This window comes from Sprattus sprattus (genome assembly GCF_963457725.1).
Source record: "Sprattus sprattus genome assembly, chromosome: 4".
NCBI classification, from domain to species: Eukaryota; Metazoa; Chordata; class Actinopteri; order Clupeiformes; family Clupeidae; genus Sprattus; species Sprattus sprattus.
Genome location: NC_137923.1, coordinates 28,852,634 through 28,862,633, shown reverse-complemented (window position 1 = coordinate 28,862,633; position 10,000 = coordinate 28,852,634). Strand labels below are relative to the sequence as shown.

General features: G+C 44.4%; 1 protein-coding gene across 1 annotated transcript in view; it reads left to right on the top strand.

Moving 5' to 3' along the window:
• The window catches only part of LOC308364023 (protein unc-13 homolog A), a gene marked incomplete at both ends in the record, with an annotated part of 101,345 nt that overhangs the window by 10,649 nt on the left and 80,696 nt on the right, over window positions 1-10,000 (top strand). The window contains 3 exons of the mRNA XM_080836962.1: window positions 527-556; window positions 1,200-1,299; window positions 9,572-9,689. Of these exons, the coding sequence (XP_080693088.1) occupies window positions 527-556; window positions 1,200-1,299; window positions 9,572-9,689 (248 nt within the window). The remainder of the gene's footprint in view (window positions 1-526; window positions 557-1,199; window positions 1,300-9,571; window positions 9,690-10,000) is intronic.

Here is a 10,000-nt window from a genome sequence, read left to right as displayed (position 1 = left end):
TCAACGTATAAAGCCCGCCTTGCCAATTTGATTGGTCCGGTTTGATCCTACCGATGAAACTCTCTCCCAATTAACCCAGAGCCAGACCAAATCTCCCTGACAAAAAAAATTGTGGGCGGGGTTTGGGCTGGTATCCAGGCTACCTGTGACATGGTGTTGGTGTAAAATGTAGAGACTGTGTGGGAGCTTGTTACACCACGCACACACACTGGTGGCTGAGCTAGACATCCTAAAGAACCATACCACACCAAACACACTGGTGGCTGAGCCAGACATCCTAAAGAACCATACCACACCAAACACACTGGTGGCTGAGCTAGACATCCTAAAGAACCATTCCACACCAAACACACTGGTAGCCAAACAAGACATCCCTAAAGCACCATAACACATCAAACACACTGGTAGCCAAACAAGACATCCCTAAAGTCATAACACAGGCTAAATTCCTATGTTCCTAAATATCTATGTTTACTATCTATGTAACTGCTGCGCCTGACTGAGTTTGTCTTTTGCTTTTTTTCAGTGAAAAAAGCCAAGCTTGATGGACCCCAAGGTGAGTCGTGTATGATATCTCTGTATGTGTGTGTGTGTGTGTGTGTGTGTCTGTGTCTGTGTCTGTGTCTGTGTTTGTGTCTGTGTCTGTGTCTGTGTCTGTGTCTGTGTCTGTGTCTGTGTCTGTGTCTGTGTCTGTGTCTGTGTCTGTCTGTTTGTGTGTCTGTGTTTGTGTGTGTGTCTCTGTGTGTGTGTGTGTGTGTGTGTGTGTGTGTGTGTGTGTGTGTGTGTGTGTGTGTGTGACTCTGTGTGTGGGTGTGTATCTGTGTTTGTGTCTCAATACTGCCTATATTTATTTACCATTATTCATATAGTAACAAGAATGGGAGCATTCAGAGCATGCAAACCTCCGCCTTGTGACCTTGACCTTTGCCCTTGACATCTGAAAATCTAATCAATTATTGCCATTATATTACCCAATCTACCCACAAAGTTTGATGGAAATCGGTCCATGCGTTTCTGCATAATCCTGCTAACAAACAAACAAACAAACAAACAAACATACAGGGGCGAAAACATAACCTCCTTGGCGGAGGTAATAATACTTATGTTAAAAAGTGCCTGTCTGTCTCTCTCTCTCTCTCTCTTTGTGTGTGTGTGTGTGTGTGTGTGTGTGTGTGTGTGTGTGTGTGTTCTCCCCACAGAGAAGTTTAATACCTATGTGACACTGAAGGTGCAAAATGTGAAGAGCACCACCATCGCCGTCCGCGGCGACCTGCCCAGCTGGGAACAGGACTTCATGTTGTGAGTCTCTCCTTTTCCCTCTCTCCCTCTATCTTTCTCTTTCTCCTTCGCTCTCTCTTCCTCTATCCTTCTCTTTCTCCTTCTCTCTCTCCCTCTTTCTTTCTCTTTCTCCTTCTCCCTCTCTTCCTCTATCTTTCTCTTTCTCCTTCTATCTCTCCCTCTAACTTCTCTTTTTATTATTCTTCTGCTCTACTATGTTGTCTCCTCTCATCCTCTCTCCTCTCCTCTCTCCTCTTCTCCTCTCTGCTCTCCCCCTCTCTCCTCTCCTCCCTTCTCTCTTTTCCTCTCCTGTCTTCTCACCTCCTTTCCCTCTCCTCCCTTATCTTCTCTCCTCCTCCTCTCGCCCTTCTTCCTTCTTTTTTTCTTCTTTCTTCTTGGCGTTTGTCTCAGTTTATTTTCTCTCTCCCTCCTATTCCCCTCTATCTCCTCTCTTTTATCTCTTTCTCCATCATCCCTCACTCTCTCCCTCCTATCCCCCTCTATCCCTCTCTTATATCTCTCTCACTCTCTCCCTCCTATCCCCCTCTATCCCTCTCTTTTATCTCTCTCTCTCTCACTCCTATCCCCCTCTATCCCTCTATTTTATCTCTCTCTCTCACTCACTCCTATCCCCATCTTTCGAAGGGCAGCATGTGGGTAATGAGGATGAAATGAACAACCTTAACAACCATAACAACCATAACAACCATAGCAACCATAACAATAATAGCAACCATAACAACCATAACAATCATAACAACCATAGCAACCATAACATAATAGCAACCATAACAACCATAGCAACCATAACAAACACAACACAGAGACGGAGACACAGATGACTGAGAGAAAGAGAGAAAAAGAGAGAGAGGAAGGGTGAGAGGGGTGGATAGATGGATAGAGAGAAGAAAAGAAAGCGAGGGAGAGAGTGAAGTGGGGAGAGGGGTGAAAGGGGAGAGATAGATGGATGAAGAGAAGGAAAGAGAGAGGGAGGGAGAGGAGAAAGTGGAATGGAATAGGGAGGTTATGAGGGTTATGTGAAACACACATACATACACACACACGTGCGCACATACACACACGTGCGCGACCTGCATACAAAACACCCCATGAACCAGTGAGAGCGGAAGAGAATGGAAGAGGGAAGGCAGAGGGGAGGATAGAGAGAAATATGGGGGGAGAAAGAGAGATGGGGAGAGAGAGATTGGGCGTGGGAGAAATGAGGGGAGAGAGGTGGGCAGTCAGAGAAAGAGTGGAAGATGCACAGAGAGGGAGATAGAGAGATGGAGCTCTAGAGAGAGGCAGAGAAAAGGAGAGGGACAGAGAGATGAGAGAGAGAATAAGGATGCAGGGAGAGAGAGAGAGGATGATGTTAACCAGTAGTTGAAGAGAGAGATGAAGAGAGAGGGAGAGAAAAAACAATATAGAGAAAGCAAGGAGGAGAAGAGAATGAGTGATGATAAGCAGAGAGAGGAAAAACAAGAAAAAGATGACAAAGGAAGTAGGGGAAAAGAGAGAGAAGGAGGGGAAGAGATAGAGAGAGAGAGTGAACAAACACGATGGTCACACTAGATCAGGACCGGACAAACACACACACACACACACACACACACACACACACACACACACACACACAGAGGCATGCTGCACGTTACGCTAGATCAGGACCGGACACACACACACACACACACACACACACACACACACATACACACACACACACACACGCTGCAGGTTGCGATAGATCAGGACCAGACACACTCACACACACACACACACACACACACACACACACACACACACACACACACACACACACACACACACACTTGCACACACACTCGCACACACACACACACACACACACACACACACAGACAAACACACACACACACACACACACACACACACACACACACACACACACACACACACACACACACACACACGCACACACAGGCATGCTGCAGGTTATGCTAGATCAGGACTGGATCTGTGCAAGATGAGCTGCAGTGTGCTGGAGAGAGTGGGGGAGAGGGGGATGGAAAGAAGGATAGAGAAGAAGAGAGATCACTTAACCCTTACTTAGAGATCACTTACTTTTTACACTTTATTTTTGTATGGATGTTTTTGTTTGTTTGTTTTTGCTTAAGGTTAAGTTTGGGTGGGTTGTTTTGGAGTAGTTAGGCACAGGAATGTTTGGTTCTTTAACGCGGCGGCATGCCGTTAAAAAAGCAGCAAAAGCCAGCGTTGGAAAGTGTAGTTTGGCTGTTGGTTATTTGGTCGGTCACGGCAAAATGATCTCTGCAGCCCGTATGAACAAGGCAGTTGTTTTGTTTCTGGAGACGGTAGAACTGGCAAATCAAGTGAATGAAACGGGAATAGTAATTGATGGTTCTTTTACCCCTGTGCTCTCTTTAACAGCACCCTCTAAAAAAGTAATCTTATCAAACATTCCGCCCTTTAGGAATCCTCATTGAAGCTCTATCCCGTCGTGTCAAACTGGTATCACCCATTAGAAAGATAGCGATTTCCAGCAGCAATCCCCTCCTTAAACATGATGTGTCTTTCCGGCGTTTTGTATATGATCATGAAAGATAACAAGGATTTAGATATTACTCTGAATGTGACGGTGGAGGGGTTTAATTATTCGGTTTATGTATCATCCTGTCTGATGAAGTGTTTTGGCTGCAGCCAGACTGGTCACTTAGCGCGTGCTTGCCCGGACAGAATGAATAGTACTCCTGCTGCGGAGGAACTTAATAGCGAGCAAGCCCCCAGTGATAACGTTCCCAATAATGGGTAGTTCACCAAAGCAACTAGTGAGCACAATAATGGGGAGAGTGTAGAAGTTAATGTTGCTACGACAGAGGGAGAGGGGGAGATTTCCTTGGCCGAGGTAAGCCCCCCGCAGAATTCCCCTGATGAGCCAGCAGTGGAAGGTACATCCCAAGCTGAGCCTGAAAGCGCAGTTTTTTCCCAAACCAGTGGGGTAATAGGAAATGATTATTTTACGAATGAGATGGATGCAGAGGATGAAAGTTCTCAATTGGGAGCAGAGGATGACCCTAAAGTTTTTAAAGATCCAAGCGTGCCCATCAAAACTCGAAACACAAAGCGATGAGTCTGCAAAATCAAAAAAGTTGAAGCCTGCGCGAGGCACAATTACGTAAACCTATGGTAGAAAGCGATTTAGAGTCTGACTGTAGTGTGGATTGTAGCTTGCGCAAGAGTGGATATACTACTCAAGACTACACCGTAGAAGACATAAAAACATTTCTGAGTGAAACAAAGAACCTCAGAAATGTTCATATTGACATTTTTTCCCTGATATTGACCAGTTCGGACAGGCTTTTTTCTAACCCTGAGGTTTACCGTTTAACCAAGTTCCTCACGAAGTTGCAAAACCCTTCTTGGGAAAAACAGTAAATCAAAGAAGGCAGCACCAAAACAAGCAGCAAAATGATAGTAAATGTACAGTTTCTTTTTATTTTATTTTTGATCATGGTTGATTTTCGTGTAGCCTCCCTATATGTCAATGGGGCCAGGGATCCCTTGAAAAGAGCACAGCTTCACCTGTAATCACGAATTAAACGTCTAGACGTTCTTCTATTGCAAGAAACACATAGTGATGCAAGGAACGCTTGTGATTGGGCATTAGAGTTGGAGGGTCTTTGTCTTTTGAGCCACAATTCCAACGTTAGTGGTGGAGTTGCATGTCTGTTTTCTAAGAGTTTTACTCCCATCTCTTATGAAGTGGTGGAAGTTATAGAAGGAAGACTACTTAAAGTTAGAGCCGTTTTGAAAATTATGTTTTTGTTTTTGTTTGTGTGTATGCCCCAAATACTGCAGCAGAAAGAGTGTTTTTTTTAGAAACATTGTCTACTGTTATTTCTGGATGCAATGGTGATGAATATCTATTTATTGGGGGGGATTTGAATTGCACAGAGGAAGACATTGACAGAAATCATGTTGAGCCGCATATGCTTTCACGCAGAAGACTTAGGCAGACACATGACTTAAGTGATGTATGGAGAAATGTTCACATGGGGCAAAAACAATACACTTGGACTCATGTCTGAAGTAATATGATTTTTTAGCAAGGCTTGACATGTTTTACTGTTTCAAACATCATTTTAATATGTTTAAGATTTGTGATATTTCTCCTGTAGTTTTTTCAGATCATAGCTTGGTTTTGTGCAGTGTTTTCTTAAACTCAGTAAAGCCAAAGAGTGCTTATTGGCATTTTAACACCACTTTAACCAATGATAAGGTTTTTAAGGATGTTTTCAAAGCTTTTTGGGATGAATTTTGGAATGCAAGGCATCTTTTATTTCTTTAAAGCAGTGGTGGGATTTTGGAAAAATGCAAATCCAGCAATTGCATTGGATAACAGTATACACGAAGAGACAGAACCCGGTCAATTGAAATTCTAGAAGCAGAGTTGGTAGAATTTCAAAACTTGGCTTACTCTACTGGGGATAACGATAACATTGAAAATTTGGCAAACAAGAAGGGTGCCCTAGCAGAGATGTAAGGCCTTAATGCACAAGGAGCGTTGGTCCGTTCACGCTTTCAGTGTGTAAATCAGATGGATGTACCTTCAAAGTTTTTCTTTAGCTTGGAGAAGAAAAATGGCCAGAGGAAATGTATTCATTCTTTAAAATCAGAATCTGGAACACTTTTGACTAGTGTGTATGATATCCGAAGTAGAGCTACACGTTTTTATGAAGATCTGTACAGGAGCGAACTAAGCGGTGAACAGGCTTACAGTGTCTTCACGGAGGGATTGCCTCAGGTTTCAGTGGAATCCCTGGCCGAACTTGATTCAGCTCTGACGTTGGAGGAACTGGAGAGTGCCCTTCAAGGTATGGAATGTTCCAGGGTCCCTGGCTTGGACGGAATTCCTATAGACTTTTATAAGTCTTTTTGGTCTGTGGTGGGGGAGGATTTGCTTGCAGTGTTTAACGACAGTCTTGCTGGAGGACTCCTGCCGGTGAGCTGTCGTAGGGCAGTCCTCACACTTTTACCTAAAAAGGGTGATTTAACTGATATAAAGTGCTGGAGACCCGTGTCGCTCCTGTGTAGTGACTATAAATTATTATCCAAAGCACTGGCCAACAAACTATGTAGGTAGGGTGATAGATCAGGTCATCCATCCTGACCAAACATATTGTATTCCCGGTAGGTCAATTTTTGATAATGTTGCTCTAGTCCGTGATGTAATAGACATGGCGAAAATGGTGGGGCTTGAGGTGGGTTTGGTCTCATTAGACCAAGAGAAAGCTTTTGATAAGGTTGAGCATTGCTATCTCTGGGACACCTTACATGCCTTTGGATTCAGTGAAGGTATCATTCAGAAGGTCAGGGTTCTGTACAGTGATGTGTTGAGTATTCTCAAAGTTAATGGTGGTTTAGGTGCTCCCTTTAAGGTTGGCAGAGGTGTGAGGCAAGGTTGCCCTCTCTCCGGTATGATATACTCTTTAGCAATAGAGCCTCTTCTGCATAGATTAAGGATAACTCTGAGGGGGGTGTCTGTGCCTGGGTGTGTGGTACCTCTTCGTGTGTCAGCCTATGCTGATGATATAGTTCTACTTATTAGCGGGGGAAGGGATATAGAGATGGTGGTGGACATCCTAAAGGAGTTTGGGTTACTCTCATCAGCCAGAGTTAACTGGTCAAAACGTGAGGCTCTATTGCTGGGTCAATGGGTGGAGGGGGTGCCAAGGCTCCCAGAACTTAAGCTGGAGAAAAGATGGGTTCAAGTATTTGGGCGTCTTTCTGGGGAATGATGAAGTCATGGGGAGAAATTGGAAGGGGGCGGTTGAAAGTGTTAAGGGAAGGCTTGAGAAGTGGAAGTGGCTTTTGTCAAAAATGTCTTACAGGGGGTGTGTATCATTAACAATCTGGTAGCTTCGTCCTTCTGGCATAGACTAGCCTGTGTAGACCCTCCACCTGTTTTGGTCTGTTTTGGGATGGGCTGCATTGGGTCCCTCAGTCTGTTTTGTTTTTGCCAAAAGATGAGGGGGGGGCAGGACCTCATACACTTACAGAGTAGGACTGCAGCTTTTAGACTGCAGTTTGTAAAAAGGCTCTTGACAGGGCCTACAGATGTTGCATGTAGGGGTTTGAGCTGTGCAATACTGAAAATGGCTGGGAGTTTGGGGTTAGACAAATCCTTGTTTTTGATGAAACCAGATGAGATGTTGTTTTCAGAGTTGCCACCGTTTTATCGCAGTTGTTTTAAAATCTGGGCCTTGTTTTAAAATCTGGGCCTTGTTTAATGTCAGAAGGTTTGGCCCTGCAATCTCCTTACATTGGCTCTTGCAAGAGCCTGTGGTTGGAAGTGCTCGTCTAGGGTTAGGGTTAGGCATTTAGTGAAGATTTCTCCACTGAGACGTTTGTCCTTGGGTTTAAGTATGTCAAGGAAAGAAAAAATGTATGTTAAATCTTGAACTTCGTCCTAGGTCAAGCCAAGATGGCTATTTACATTACTAGGAGGAATAAGGTTGAGCAACAACCAGGGACTAATGTCATTGCTCTGTTTCCTAGCCTGGTAACATTTTTGGTTGATTTCAGGTTTTATGAGCTAATGCAAAATCTTGAAACGTTCAAGGATGTATGGTGTGACAGAAAAGCGATCTGCACTGTAAAAGAAAATGAATTGCATTTTAGCCATATTTTATACATTATTTTCATATTGTTTTTAATCTTTTTTTAATCTCTTTTCTTTGATGTAAAGGAATATTTGATTGCCCTACTCTTGTTCTGTAAAAACTGAATAAAGTTGTCATTTAAAAATTTAAATCTCTCCCTCGTCCGTCTCTCTCCCTCTCTTTCCTTCTTTCGTCTCCTTCTCTCTCTCTCCCATCTCCCCCTCCTTCTCTCTCCTCCCCCTCCTTCTCTCGCTCTCTCTCTCTCTCAGTAATTCTAAACCCCCTGCTATCCTCTCTTCTGTTTCTCGCTTTTCTCCCACTGATCCACTCCCACAACCTCTCTCTCTCTCTCTCCTTCATTCTCCTCTCGCTCTTCCTCCCTCTCTCTTCCTTTCCCCCCCCTCTCTCCCGCTCTCTGTCTCTCTTTCCTACCTACTGTCTCTGTCTTCATATCAGTCACCCCTATAGTAAAGTATTCTTTCCTCAATCCTCCTTTCTCTGTGATGCTGAGATGCATCAGGCTGATGTTGCCCGTCAGAGGATGTTGCGCTATACTTAAGCAATAAGCCCCAAGAGGCTGTGGTTTGCGCTGATTTTAGAACAGGTAAGGGGAGTTCTTAGGTACGACGCGAAGCTGAGTGCCTAAAACTCCGGGGCTTATTGCTTTTCTAAAACTGTCACTACAAATATTTGATATGGTTTCATTAAATAAAAACAATTCAATTTAAGGAAACAATAGTTTAATGATAAACCGTCATTCTTCTGCCACTACAAAATATACGTAGTTCCGAAATAAATCGTTGCCACGCAACCCTTGAAGCAACGCAACAGCCAGATGGAACACTTGCGCTACCGACAAAAAAAGAGGTGCTTATATATTCACATTAATTTGTATATCGCCATTAATAGTGCAATTGTTGAAATCGTTTTCAAACGGGCTCCTCTTTGCTGGTGCAGCGACAGGGGTATCCTGATTTTGACGCATCAGTGTCGCAGATGATGTTGCTCCACATGTGTATGAAATGCGCTATATGAATAAAATTGCCTTGCCTTGCCTTGTCATGCGCTGCACAGTAATATGGAATGTTGTCATAGAATGTTATGAGGACAACTTGTAAGGTTTTGCTGGATTTCACAACGGCTTTTAGCCAATCACAATCAAGGATTTGAACAATCAGTTTTAGAAACTTCTTCTCTCTCTCTCTCTTCCTCTCTTCAGTTGGGCAGTCATCCACATCAGATCCCCTCCCCTTGACTGTAACAAGTGTAATGCTCCCTCTCCCTCTCTCTCCCTTTCTCCCTCCCTCCTCCTTTGCGTGCCTCTCTCTCTTCCTCTCTCTCTCTCTCCCTCTTTCCCTCTCTCCATCCCTCCCCCTTTGCCTGCCTCTCTCCCTCCCTCTATATTTCCCTCTCTCTCTCTCTCCATCGCCTTCTACCTCCCTCTTTCCCTCTCCTTTCCTCGCTCTCTCTCTCCCTCCCTCTCTCCCTCCCTCTCTCCCTCTCTCTCTCTCTCTCTCTCTCTCTCTCTCTCTCTCTCTCTCTCTCTCTCTCTCCCTCTCTCCCTCACAAATCTTCCTATCGTTCCCATTACTCCCTCTGTCTAACCCTTTGTTCCTCTGTGGCCCATCCCCCAACAGTGAGATCAACCGGCTGGACCTGGGCCTGACCGTGGAGGTGTGGAATAAGGGTTTGATATGGGACACCATGGTGGGCACCGTGTGGGTCCCCCTACGCAGCATACGCCAGTCAAACGAGGTAATGCCGCCACGGCACCATTGTGATGTCACTTCCTGTGTGGGTTAAAGCTGCGAATCAGCTCTGTATCATAGAATACCGTAACTAGGACTTATTGGGCGGGTGAGTTCAAGTAACTAAGACTAATTGGGTGGGTGTGTTTCAGTAACTTAGACTAATTGGGTGGGTGTGTTCCAGTAACTAAGACTAATTGGCTGGGTGTGTTCCGGTAACTAAGACTTATTGGGTGGGTGTGTTTCAGTAACTTAGACTAATTGGGTGGGTGTGTTCCAGTAACTAAGACTGATTGGATGGGTGTGTTCCAGTAACTA